At 37.6% G+C, this 14,504-nt stretch overlaps 1 protein-coding gene across 2 annotated transcripts in view; it reads right to left on the minus strand.

The window, feature by feature from the left end:
- Window positions 1-14,504, minus strand: part of MCHR2 (melanin concentrating hormone receptor 2) — a 46,862-nt gene that overhangs the window by 15,007 nt on the left and 17,351 nt on the right. For both annotated transcript variants that reach the window (XM_087443923.1, XM_004422152.2), the window contains exon 2: window positions 5,196-5,402. In XM_087443923.1, the coding sequence (XP_087300049.1) occupies window positions 5,196-5,377 (182 nt within the window). In that variant the 5' untranslated portion in view covers window positions 5,378-5,402. The remainder of the gene's footprint in view (window positions 1-5,195; window positions 5,403-14,504) is intronic.

The raw sequence follows: 14,504 nt of genomic DNA on the forward strand, positions 1-14,504 counted from the left end.
GGAGAGGAGAGACCAGGGTATTTTCTTCCCCTCTCGGCTGTTGGCATCTCTGGCAGTAGCTGCCTCCTTTCCACGGCTCCACCTTCCGCCTGCAGCCCCCACTCCATGGTCCCAGATCCCACTGTGGCCACAGCTTCCACCAGGCAGCCCAGACTGCCGGGGTCTGTAAAACCACCTCCTTTTCTCCATCCAGTTCAGGGCCAGGAGAGGGGTGGTGGTATTGGGATGCGGGATAGTGGTAGGATGCAGTAGTAGCTTCCTGCTTTTGTTTATGTCTGGGTTGTCTCACCAGTTTCTGTTTGGCATTTAACTCTCATTGAATTAAACTCCTATTGCAACCTCAATGGGTTAGTAGAGATAACGTGAAGCACTGTGCTGAGAAGAATTCTGAGTCCTCACACAGGTACTACTACAGGACAGACCGGTGTGATTAGAGGTGACTGCCGAGGATGGGAGAGTTTAGAGCAGAGCGACATATTTGCCAACCCTGCTCTAGATACATAGTGTAATAAGTGGGAAGAAAATCTAATTGGAATTCTATTTTCTATTTCTATTAATAATTCTATTTCTATTTTTATTACTATCCCTTCATTTATTGTGTCCTTGAGCTAGACATTTAGCCCTTCTAGATTTCAGAGTTGTCTCGGTACATTGGACCATAGCAATGAGGGTCTCCCACCCACTCTCCAGTTTAGTTGAACAGATGCGGCTATGAGCCACATCTAAAACATAGAGTACGTGTGCAGCAAGGATATGGGTCAACCCCAACAAGAGCTTACATATGGCTGACACTCTGGGAATGGTAGAGGGCTGGGTCAGAAGGAGACATTAGTTGTGATTTAAGCTTGGTAGGAAAAAGGAAGAGGCCTTGTGCTAAGCATTTTCCCTCCATCTGTCTTAGCAACTGGTATTCTACCATTAGATCATTAGTGTTCCTTTAGGTTAACACACTGTCCCTCTTGCAATCTCTATAAAAATGTGGACATCAATGGGAGGGTTAAAAAGTAAGATGTTTCAGTAATTTATGATTTAGTGTGAATTAGTTGACTTGACAAGCAGTTGAGGGCAGGGAATGACAGAACGGGGACTTTTTATTTATTGGGAGACAGGGCATCCCTTAGAGAGTCTCTGCCTACTCAAAGCCATCAGTCAGTAGACAGGAGAAAGATGTGTCCAGGAGGGGGAGGTGGGGAATTGATGGAGAAAAATGTCATCTCTTTTACTGAAGTAGTTTCCCAGGGCCCACTGTGGCTGTAGAGAGCAGTTGAGTAATGGCACTGAGTTCATTAGTCTCTCTCCAAAGGGGGGAAGGGGAAAATATGTTATAATTGGCCCAATTTTCCTCCTATATTTTCTAATCTGGCTTCCTTTTGACCTGCTATGAATTTAAAGTATGACAGACTGGTAATGATCTGGCCTCACCAATTTCTAGTCACCCGCTTAATGCACAAATTGCTCCTTACTTTTTAAAAAAGCCACATAGAACATCTTACTCTGGAAGTTCTACCTTCCTTAAATCTACTTTTTCATACAGGTTTCTACTCTTCCTTTGGCAAAGTCAAAAGTTAGTTCATTGCTTGCTTTCCAGCACCATTAATGATCCTACTGACTTTTAGTTCTATTCATTCCCTTCTGATACAAGTATTTATTATAAATGGGAAAGTTACTAAATCTTCTTTAAATATATGTATTGCTCCTTATTTTTAGAGTAGTCTTAATATTTTAATTGAGCCACCTGTCTGTTAAGAAGGTAACAAATAAAAGATCATGGCAAGGCGTGATGAAAATATTAACATAAATTGCCTAAAATTTTTAGAGGGCAATTTAAAAGAAAGTGTTAGATAAATTGCAAGCCAAAAAAAAAAATTAAAATTAATTCACTTTCAAATAACTTTTGAAAGATTAATATTTTTCTTTGCAAATTGCTCTCCAAAAATTTATTAAAGTCCTAGCAATAAAAATTAAATGAAGTTTGCTTCCAAATATTTTGAAAGATTAAAAGATTCATCTTAAAATCTACATTAACATATATCTGCTCACATATTATCTATAAAATGATAATATTAAGAAATGACATATTTTTCATAATCATTGCATATAAATTGGTCAATATGATGGCTCAGGTTTTCTTTTTTTTCAGTTAAATAATTATTTGCTTTATGTTGAGAATCTGTTTCCAGGAATTACAGCTCAGTATTGACTTTTAGAAGAGTTCATATTCCTCATTTCTTTTTTCCAGCTTTGTCTTCATATAAGTAGATAGGATCAGGCCATTGTCTACTGGTGTAATTTGAGGCAGACCAAGAAGTTTCTCTGGCCCCAAACATCTCTTCAATAGCTTTTCACAGGGCCTGAAATCCAACACTGAAGAGCTTTGCATATGAAAGTTGTCTGTTGGTTGCTGGCCCCGTGGCTTAGCGGTTAACTGCGTGTGCTCCACTACTGGCGGGCAGGGTTCGGATCCCAGGCGTGCACCAACGCACCGTTTGTCCAGCCATGCTGAGGTGGCCTCCTACATACAGCAACTAGAAGGATGTGCAACTATGACATACAACTATCTACTGGGGCCTTGGGGAGAAAAAGGGGAAAAAAGGAGGAGGATTGGCTATAGATGTTAGCTCAGGGCTGGTCTTCCCCAGCAAAAAAAGAGGGGGATTGGCATGGATGTTAGCTCAGGGCTGATCTTCCTCACAAAAAAAAAAGAAAAAAAAGTTGTCTGTAAAAATGCAACTGTTTCTGAAGGGCTAACACGTGATAAGGACTCAGTTTCTCAATAGTGCAACCAAGGCTCTATGGGCTTGATATATCTTTAGGAGAGAATGGCCAAATCCTGAGGGGAGTGAGAGAAGGTGGAAGACGCGGGCTCGCGCAATGGGCAAATAGGGGTGAGCTAGAAACAGTCCCATGTCTCTATTAACTTTCTACTCGGCACTATTGCCTCTTTTAGGCTTCCTGAGAAGATTTAATTACTTCCATTTTCCTTCCTGGAACTATCTTTCTTTTTTTCTTCACTTGATACTATTTAATGTCTTGTATTATTTTTCAAATTATTTCATGTGTTTAAATCTTATCTTCTCCACTAAACTATGAACTTTTTAGAGTTAGATGCTGCCATATTTCTTTGGTGTTCACATAACCCTTAGGACAGTGCTAGACATGCAACAGGTATTTAGTAATACATATTAAGTCGAACTGCTTCCAGAACTTTAAAAAATAATTTAAAATGCTTCATATTCACAAATGGCTTTACAGGACACAAAGAATGCCTGCATTCATTAAGAGTAGAATTCCAATGTACTAAATAAATCTTCAATTATGGATGGTGTAAAAAAATACCATTGATATGCTACCCTTAACTGCAGAGATAATGACAATAAAAATTTGAAAATGGGCTGGATGATGAGAAGCCACCTGGGGAAAGTGACCAGTTATGAGCTTTCTCAGGGATGGTGAGCGTCATCCCCATCGCCATCCTCAGGGCTGCTCTTGCTCTTAATTGATCCTGGGAGAATTCTTCCATCTACATGGTAAATCCAAACATCTTTCTAGTTTTGACGATTTGTTTGTTTGTTTTCATTAATGTGGAGAAAATAGCCTGGAATTTGAAATCATGGGATCTGAGTCAAGTGCCAGGACTGTCACTTATTAGCTTTGTGAGGCTGGACAAGTTTTCTCTCCTGAGCCTCTTTCCTCACACGGGTGTTATAATAACAGTACTGTTGTTTTGAGGATTAAATGAGTTTACAGTGGTGCTTTGTAAGTGTAATATGCTACAAAAAAGTTTGTTGTAGTTATATGTTAACATAAGGTTAACATCTATTAGGTAGTACTCTAGAAGGTGTTTTATAATATATAAATATGGACAAAAATTTTTTTTTTTTTAAAGATTTTATTTATTTTATTTTTTCCCCCCAAAGCCCCAGTGGATAGTTGCGTGTCGTAGCTGCACATCCTTCTAGTTGCTGTATGTGGGACTCGGCCTCAGGATGAACGGAGAAGTGGTGCCTTGATGCGCACCCGGGATCCGAACCCGGGCCACCAGCATCGCAGCGCGCGCACTTAACCACCAAGCCACAGGGCTGGCCCCTGGACAAAAATTTTTTAAATGGTGGTTATAAGTATGCTCGGAAACCAGGACAGAAAAAATTTAACATCTTTCATTGATTAAAACAAGAAAACTTAGGGGGCCGGCCCAGTGGCGCAAGCGGTTAAGTGCACGTGCTCCACTGCGACAGCCCGGGGTTCGCCGGTTCGGATCCCAGGCGCGCACCGACGCACTGCTTGGCAAGCCATGCTGTGGCGGCATCCCATATAAAGTGGAGGAAGATGGGCATGGATGTTAGCCCACGGCCAGTCTTCCTCAGCAAAAAGAGGAGGATTGGCAGGTGTTAGCAAAGGGCCGATCTTCCGCACAAATAAATAAATAAATAAATAAAACAAGAAAACTTAAATGTGAAAATAATCAGGATAGCAAAGATACCAAGCAGTGATGGTATCCTAACTGTATATCCATTTTGTCAAGCCCACAGAAAACAAGCAATCTGTTCTTATTCTCCAGGTTAAACCTTATGCTCTACACTTGAGAAGAAGGAGGAAATGACCTGAATGAGGTGACAGAGGTGAAGCAAAGGTAGGAGGTACTAGGGAGCAGATGTCCCTCAGTGTGGCCTACATGGGGGTGGTCTGTACTGAGGGGAAAAGCCCGTCATTTATGACCGCCTGTATCTTTGGGTGATCAAGTAGACTCTGTCTCTTGCCCACATGAGTGAAAAAAGAGTCTCTTTCACCAGCCAAATCAGGTCAACATCTTAGGATAACTCTTACTGCCAGAAAATAAAATGGTTGTATTGTAGTTTCAATCCTTGCCTGGGCTCTACCTCCAGAGATTCTGAGTTCATTGGTCTGGGGTGAAACTGTGTATTAGGAGTTTTAAAAGTTCCCTAGGTGATTCTAATAAGTAGCTAAGGTTGAGAATTGCTGCTCTAAAAATTCACTAACCCAGCAGTAAGCATCGGCCTAGGTCTTTTCATTTTGAGATCTGCAAATGATGAAAATATCTGTAGAATCTTCTTTAATTATCTTAAGCAAATATTTCAAAAACGTGATTTCATTAAGAAAAATCCTACAAGGGGAAAGGATTCATTTAGGGAGTATAAGATGTCCCTAAATTATGGAAAAGAATAAGAAGCCCTTACCTTATTATAGTGGATACAATGAGGATGTTGCCAACCAGCCCCATTGAACAGATAATTCCAATCATGGAAGGGAGGATGACTGTATCCACAACGCTCAGGGCTTGATAAGCAAACTCTTTATTCCAGGACTTGTTCAAAAGTTCAGCAGAGGTGTTCCAACAGGATGAGTGAAGTGAATTCATTGTTCATGAACTCCAGTGGTTAAAGCTATGAAGGAATAGGAAGTGATTTATTTATTAAATTTTTGAGGCAGTTCCCTCAATATAGATTTTCTTTAACTTGATTAAAAAAATATTCATTGGGGTCTTCTTTGCACCAAGAATCCGCACAACATAAAATTCCAGGATGAGTATAATTGCTCCCTGTCCATAATGATCTCACAGATTGTCAGAGGAAATATGTAAATAGCAAATTACAGAAGAGTGTACTATGAAAGTGTGCATATGTTATCACACCTTATTGTGGTCCGTGCTTTGAGCATAGCTGATATTGACTCAGTACACACTGGTTCAGGTTGTTTACAGCTGGCGCTTGTTCTTATTGACCTGTGTGTCTAGTCATATTGACAAGTATCCCTGCAATACTTATGTTGTTAATATATCTCCTCCGTCTGTTATAAAGTGCATGAGGGACACTAACTCTGATTATTTAAGAATGGAATGGGATAAGACTTCCTGAGATGATTCCTGGGCTTTATCTTGAAGGATTAGGAAGAGTTAGCTCAGTAAAGGACAGTGTAGGAAGGGAAAAGTGTTGTAGCCAGTGGGAGTACCATGTACAAAGAAGAATTATGGCACAGGAAACAATGCCCACCAATCAACCTACAAATAAACAGGTAAACAACAAAATCAAATAGAACTGGAAAATTATTTGCGTGATCAATCTTCTTGATAAAAGACATTTTAGAAATGCCATCTAAGTCATGTTTCTTAATGGTAAGTTGGATAACTCAGACTAACCATCCCAGGGAAAACAAAAAACTATGCTGGACAAAATGTATATATGTATATGTATGAATATGTGTGTGTGTGTGTGTGTGTGTGTGTGTACAGCAATTTAAAAATATTCAAGGTCTGTAAAGTTAGTGAGCCTTCCTTGGCCAGTTTTTGGATGAGATCCTGTAACTGGGAGGTAAGCAGATTATTGAAGCACCAAGGCTATCTCTATCTAGAAGGCAGTTATTGATGCCACAATCATTAGAGCTCTGTTTCCATGTCTGTATTGTGTTCAGAGGGAAGTCAAGGCCCACAACCCACTACGGGTGGGGAATTTTGCAAGAGAACCCTTTGTCTGGGCTGGAGCTCCAGGGGCTACACCCTCAGTTAAGGATGAACCAGACTTAGATTTTCCTCTCCTACCTCCACAACAGTTGGAAACAGCTGAAAGAGCTGCCTTGGTACTTTTGGAATGGACAAGAAAATGAAAAGAAAAAGAAAAGCCGACTTCTCCAGGAGGTCGTGGCTCCCAGAGACCCTTCCTTGGGAGGGTCCAGAAGAATCCTCTCAGATTTGCACCCTGAGCAGGCAAAGCCTAGTTTGGCCAGCGACTCTAAAGGCTTGAACTTAGTCTGAGGTGGTCCAGGACTAGGAAGCCCCATATGTACCAGGCAGATGCAAATGCAAGTCCTTTGTGAAGGGAAAAATAGCTGTCCTAAGGCCTCAGAGAACCCATAAAATATATTTTGAGGGTAATGGCCAGCAGGCAGTCAAAGATACAAGCATTGCTTATATACTGCTGGAAATAGATTAAAGACTTAAATGTAAGATCCTAAACTGTAAAACTTAGGGAAAGACATGTTTCTTGAAAGAAAACATAGGGAAAAAGCTCCTTGACACTGGTCTTGGCAATGATTTTTTGGATATGACTCCAAAAGCACAAGGAACAAAAACAAAAATAAACAAGTGGGAATACAGCAAACTGACAAGCTTCTGCACAGCAAAATAAGCAATTAGCAAAACAAAAAGGCAACCTATGGAATGGGAGAAAATATTTTCAAACCATCCATCTGATAAGCAATTTATATCCAAAATACATGAGGAATCAATAGCAAAATACAAATAGTCTGATTAAAAAATGGGCAAAGGACTTGAATAGATATTTTTCCAAAGAAGAAATACAAATGGCCAATAGGTACAGGAAAAGATGCTCAACATCACTAATCATCAGGGAAATGCAAATGAAAACCACAATGAGATATCTTCTCACATCTGTTAGAATAGCCATTATCAAAAAAACAGAAAATAACAAGTGTTGGTGAGGATGTGGAGAAAAGAGGACCCTTTTGCACTGTTGGTGGGAACATCAATTAGTACAGCTACTATGGAAAACAGTATGGAGGTTCTTCAAAACATTGAACTACCACATGATCCAGCAATACCACTCCTGGGTATATATCTGAAGGAAATGAGATCAGTATCTTGAAGAGATCTCTGTACTCCCATGTTCATCGTAGCCATTACTTACAACTGCCAAGACACAGAAACAACCTAAGTGTTCATTGGTGGATGAATGGATAAAGAAAATGTGATACACACACATATACACACAATGGAATATTATTCAGCCATAAAAAATAAGGAAATTCCGCTTTTTGCAACAACATGGATGGACCTTGAGGGCATCATGGTAAGTGAAATAAGTCAGACAGAGAAAGACAAATATTGTATGTTCTTCCTCATATGTGGAATCTAAAAAAGCCAAACTCATAGAAATAGAGAGTAGAATGGTGGTTGCCAGAGGCTGGGGTGGGGGCGGAGAAATGGGGAGATATTGGTCAAAGGGTATAAATGTCCAGCTATAAGATGAATAAGTTTTGGGGATCTCATCTACAGCATAGTGACTATAGTTAATAGTATTGGATTGTATACTTGAAAGTTGTTAAGGAAGTAGATCTTAAATGTTGTCACCATAAAAAAAGAAAGGTAATTATGTGAACAGATGAAGGTGTTAACTAACCTTATTATTAACTAACCCGAAGGTATTAACTAACACGTATATGTGTGTCAAATCATCACATTGTACACCTTAAACTTACATATATGTCAATAATATCTCAATAAAGCTGTAAAAGAAAGAAAATGTAGTATATACGTACAAGAGAGTATCATTTAGCCATAAAAAGAAGGAAATCCTGTTATATGCTACAGTGTGGATGAACCTCCAGGACATTATGCTAAAAGAAATAAGCTAGTCACAGAAGGATAAATACTGCATGATTACACTTATATGAGGTATCCTATGTAGTCATACTCATTGAGAATAGAATGGTGGTTGTTAAGGGTAAGGGGAAATGGGGATTGCTGTTCAATGGATATAAAGTTTTAGTCATGGAAGATGAAAAAGTTCTAGAGATTTGCTGTACAACATTGTGCCTACTCAACATTCAACATTTTCCGTTCACTTAAAAATTTGTTAAGAGGATTGATCTCATGTTATGTGTTTTTTTTTTACTAGAATAAAAAAAATGTATGTGAGGACAAAAAGAATGTTTAAGAAATGGGATACAGTGAATGTTTCATGTTCTAGACGGAATATTCCAGTCAGTAGCCTATCGAAAAAAATATGTTCACAAAAAATAAAAAGTAACATGGAAATTGAAAAGAAAGAGATATCATTAAGATAGAGAAAAGGCAAGCCACACAGGATATTTCTAAGACATATAACCAACTACAGGCTCTTGTTGAAAATATGTAAAACATGTCTACAAACCAATAAGACAAATATAGACAACTCAACAGAAAAATGGCCAGAGACTTCAATAGGCATTTATAAAACAGGTATCCAGTGGTCAATAAACGTTTCATAAGGCATTCAACATCACTAGTGATGAGAAAAAAGGCAAATTAAAGCCACAATGGGATACCTATACATACCCATCAGACTAGTAAAAAATTTCAAGTCTGCGAGTTCCAAGTGTTGGTGAGGATATGGAGCCACAGAAATCCCACCACTGGTGGGAGTATAAAATGATATACCACTGTGAAAACAGGGAGGCGTTATCTATTGAAGTTGAATAAATACATGTTATCCTATGACCTAGAAACTTCCTGTCTAGGTAGGATATACCTTAGAGATACATATGTTTAATGTACCAGGATAAGTGCTCCAGAATATTCACAGAAATATTTGTTTTAAATATTTTAAATGGAAATTAGTCAAAATGCCCATTACGATGGGATGGATAAATTGTGATATATTCACACAATTAAATACTGCACAGCACCAGAAAGGAACAGACTGTAGTACACAAAATAACATGGATGACTCTAGTAACTTACGGTTGGGCCAAAAGCAAAAATTTATACAGCATGATTCAATTTGCATAAAATTTAAAAATACAGGCAAAATTAATCTATATTATTAGGGATACATGTAATAATGGTAAAAATATAAAGAAAAGCAAAGTGATAACGGGAAAAAGACTGATGGTTCCCTCTAAAGAGAGGGTTTTCTGTATGGCTCTGCAGGTTATATTAACAGTAAAAATAGTTTTTAAAAAGCAGTCTAACATCTGACCATATGGTTTCAAGGCAACAATCTAAATCTCTATTTTTTCTTCTTTATTAATACTTATCTTCCTCTTAATTTTCCTACTCTGCTTCTGTTATCGTCTACTTACCTGTCCAGTTATTTCAAACTTTAATAATCAGCTACTATAAATGTTAACTTTGTGTTTCTGTTATGCTGAAATCTGATGCCAAAAGGCATGCAAAAATTTAGTAAAAGACCCATTTTCAGGCAAAACAGGTATATAGGATTGACTGGCTGAACTCACTGAAGGATTTCACATGGCGAAACATATTCACAGTCCATCACCTCATGTTGTTTTAAAAACAGGAGTCCCTATTTGAAAAAGTCAACATAATTTATTTATTTCAATTTTTATTCTGTTATTTAGATTATGAAAAACGAATGCTTAAGAGAGATTTTGGGGAATACACAAAAATATAATGTTTAAGATAAGAGGTGAAAATTAACTTTTATGACAACTGTTTTTTAAGCATTTCCACAAGTTTAAAAAAGAAAATACGGATTACATATTCAAATTAATAGGTTTGGGGAACGTGCATTTTTGGAAATGATGGTTTAAGTTTAAGACATAGGCAAACTTTTTCCACTGAATTATGTATATCATAATCCATTATCTCCCAAATCATTTATGTATTTCAATATCTCTTCTGCAAATATAATCTACAGGAATATGACTCCCCAAGTTTTGGCCAACAGTTACGCTAATAAGCGTGTTTCTAAGACTAAGGGCCTCACACCTAAGATTTGGGAGGATAATCTATATGGCTACATGTTAATTTTTTTTAATGTTACATGTTAATATTTTTTAATGTTTAACAAGAAAAAATTTGCCAAGTCAGAGGGCTCACCTGTTATTGACAACTCTTAGGTTATTGAAATCTCAACCCAAATCTCTTCAGTCTCACCCTTCCATCTCTCTGTACCTCCTGCTCTATTTATCTCTAGCTCTCAAGTTCTCTGAGGAAGATGGGAACTTCAGAGAGTGGGAAAGGAAGTTATCTGTAAAATAATACTATATGTGCAAAGGACTCTGAAAGTAAACTGTAACCTTTAATCTAAAACCTTTACTCACGTCACTAGAAACCTGACAAAGTAAGGGCCTTGTTACACTGTTCTTCCCCAGTGTCAGTTAAAACCTCATGTTTAGCATCTTCTATAAATGTTGGAATTTGAAGTAAAGGCAAATTGGTGTATCTGTGAAAATTCTATATAATTAAAATTGTGTGAATCCTTCTGTCATATTTATAAGAAATTTCTTATTTTATTAATGCACTTAATTTCAAATTTGAGAAATTCATCAGTCAAATAAGAAATCCATGTCAAGGAAAATAACCTCCATGTCCTTCATCTTGTCATGTTAGCTGTGGCAGGTAGCAACCTGCTTTCCCTCCAGGTCTATGATTGCTAAACATGAAAAGCTAGTATCCAACAATATGTGGTGCTTCATAAGGCTCAGCAGGTACCATATTCTTATCTCATAGTTAATTATACAGAAACAAAATATTAATTCACTGATGGTTGTTAAATATTAGCTGTTGAAAAAGTTTTAAGCATTATTATTTAAATTATGTTCATATTTTAAATACTGTTAATATTTACTCAGAAGGTTATTTTTTAGGATCCTTTATACAAAGAACCTCTCAATTGTTAGGTATGATTTCATTATATTTAAGGGTCATTTTCATCCAGGACAACTCCGTCTAATTTTATAACGAAAGCTAGTACTTAAATAAGATTAACTTAATAAATACTCCTTTGCAAAAAACTCCCTGAACTCTGTCCGTCTTCATGTGGTACCTCCAGGGTGAGGCCATCCACCCAGATATTAAAGTACTTTCCTTTAGAAACTTTTCTAAGTGTAGAACTCTTTCTCATTTATTAAATTGCAAATTTTGACACTTATTTGGAATATAACCCAGAACACTGATCTTAAATAGTTGAAGATGACTTTTTGTAGGAAGATTTTTCCTTAAAAAAAAAAAAAGGAAATTTATGCTTGTGAGGTTGTTGTTGATAGAAGACTGACAGGGTCAGTTTAATGTATTCTGATTCACATCGTTCATCTATATACACTGACATCTTCATACATACACAATTTATTCATGACTATCAGCACAAGCAAAAGGAGGAATGAATTTAAAGGAAGTTAGATTTTTTTAAAGAAAAAAGAAGTGTTAAGAAGTCTGAAAAGTGATAAGAAAACGTGTATGACAAAGAAGAGCATGATGTAGAGAATATATTAAAAGAACTAAGAGATGATGAGTTTACTTACATTGCAGTGACAATTTCACACAATTTTGATTATTTTTAAAGTAAATGCTATAATAGTAATCCTCAACTATTTTTTAGGAAACATAGCCATGATGATGGGATTAACTGAATCTAATGAGCCAGCTTTATGGCTGCCTGTCTTGCTAAGTTAAATAGCAAGTTTAACTTGCTATTTTCAAGTAAATATCAGAAGAAAAATCATACGGGAAAAAGCCTACTGCCGGTAACTAGCAAAATCAATAAGGATGTTTTGATAGCCACAAAACACAAAATATAACAATTACATTTACCTACTACACTCCTGTACACACACACACCTGTGGGTCCATGTTGTATAGATTTGTTCTCCAAGTTATGGTCCATCTAACTGGAGGCTCATTATTTTTCAGTTGATCCAGCCATCTCCTTCCTCTCCATTGAACCTCTCTTTGGGGAATCTCTATTTTAATTATCTCCAGGCATGCTCTATTTCATGTCACTCATTCATTCAACAAACATTACAATGTCTAGAGCAAAGAATAAGATCAACAGGATTTCCAGCTCCTGAGCAGAAGAGCTTATGGTTGTATGTGTGGTTATAAAGGTTTATGGTTTATATAAATGTACTGTGTTCTGCCACTTGCAATCTGTAACTTTGGTTAAGTAATCTAAGTCTTAGTTTCCCCATTATAAAACTAATAATAACAGTAACTATCTCAAAGTATGGTTGTGATAATTAATATGATAATATGAAAATGTGCTGAGAATAATGTGTTCTAGTAAGTGTTCAATTAATTTCAGTCATTGTCGTCTTTATCATCATCATCATCGTCATTATTATGCCATAGAGTTTGCTTACTGGGGTACAGAACCTGGGAATGGGGATTGAGTGGCAAGAGTTGTAGGAATAAGAGTTGTGAACCAAGACAGGGCTGAAGTTAAGGCTGCCACTTTTTAATCTTTAATCTACAGTGAGCGGGTTTAGAAACTGTTAAAAGGTAAACTGAGGCACATTAAAATTTTCAAGAGTTTATTTGAGCAAACATCCATTCGAATTAAGCAGCACCAAACCAAAAGTGGTTAGGAGTGCTCCACCGATAGGAAACTTGGGGAAAGGTTTTTATAGAGGAGATGCAGAAGCAAAGCAAGGAAATGATTTGATTGGCAATAGCTTAAGGTTCCCTTATTTGTGAAAGCCTCATTGGCTGTTGTTGGTTGTTCTTAAGTGTTATTTTCTCAAACAAAAGTTGGTTTGTTCTTAAGTATCGACTCTGGCTTAGGTTTTGGTTTGCTTACGTTGGCTAGAAGGCATCAAGGCCACCTCAGTCTAATGGCCTCCTTGTTGAATTACTTTAACATAACATAGTACCAGTTTTTGGCTGAAAACACTTCAGACAGTAAAGAGAACCAGAGGAAGGGATCACTCCCATGACCCTGTCTCTATTGATTGTCTAGACAGCAGCTGCAATGACCTGATCCAGACTTGGGAAAACCAGGCTTGGTCACCTCACACAGCTAGAAGAAAGCCTTCTAGGGGCCACACCACCTCTCATTTCTCAGTTTCCAATCTATCTCTAAGTGACAAGGAGAAGCCGGAGAGAAGAGACTAATGGAGTTTATCCTAATGAGGAATACACCAAAAACATGGTCAAAATGGCCGGGAGTGTGTTTTATAATTTTTATTTATTTATTTTTCCCCCAAAGCCCCAGTAGATAGTTGTATGTCATAGCTGCACATCCTTCTAGTTGCTGTATGTGGGACGCGGCCCCAGCATGGCCGGAGAAGCGGTGTGTCGGTACGTGCTGGGATCCGAACCCGGGTCGCCAGTAGCCGAGTGCGCGCACTTAACCGCTAAGCCACGGGGCCGGCCCCTGGGAGCGTGTTTTAAACATACTCACCACTTCATTCTGCCTCACACCTATCTCCTTAGGTTAAGTAGTAGCTAAACACTGTAATCAATGTAGCCTGAACAACTGATATTTATGCTCACACTTAATTGATACAAAGGCATTTCACTTCTTATCCCAAACATTTATAGCATCCTTAATTTGAATTCTTTTTCTAACTAAGCAGAGAGAAGTCTCTCTCCACTGGAACAAGGAAGGAATTGGACCTCGCATGCAGACAGTCAGGAACAGATGCAGGAGATTTGTGGGTCCTTTAGCTAATACAACAGGGAGGGGTGCTCTTTAAGAAAAAACAAAGTTACAAATTTAAGGGCAAATGTTTATTTAGAATGAGAAAAGACATGACAGCACATTACAAACTTTAAAAAGCTAAAAATACTCCAAACACAAAATCCAGGAAAATAACATAATATTTTTATTAATTGCCTAAGAAACCTCTATAATACTTTTCCCCTATATGTTTTGGTTGCAGAATCTTTATCTCTTCAAATGACAATGATTATAAAATATCATCTCTCTCACAGTTCAGAATCTACAGCCTTAGGAAACTGTGACTTTGCACAAGTCTCAACCTTTTTATGTCTGAGTTTTTTCAGTCTATATAAAAACCAGTTATAATCT

This window comes from Ceratotherium simum, chromosome 19 (assembly GCF_057802395.1).
Source record: "Ceratotherium simum simum isolate JZ-2026a chromosome 19, ASM5780239v1, whole genome shotgun sequence".
In the NCBI taxonomy this organism is placed as follows: Eukaryota; Metazoa; Chordata; class Mammalia; order Perissodactyla; family Rhinocerotidae; genus Ceratotherium; species Ceratotherium simum.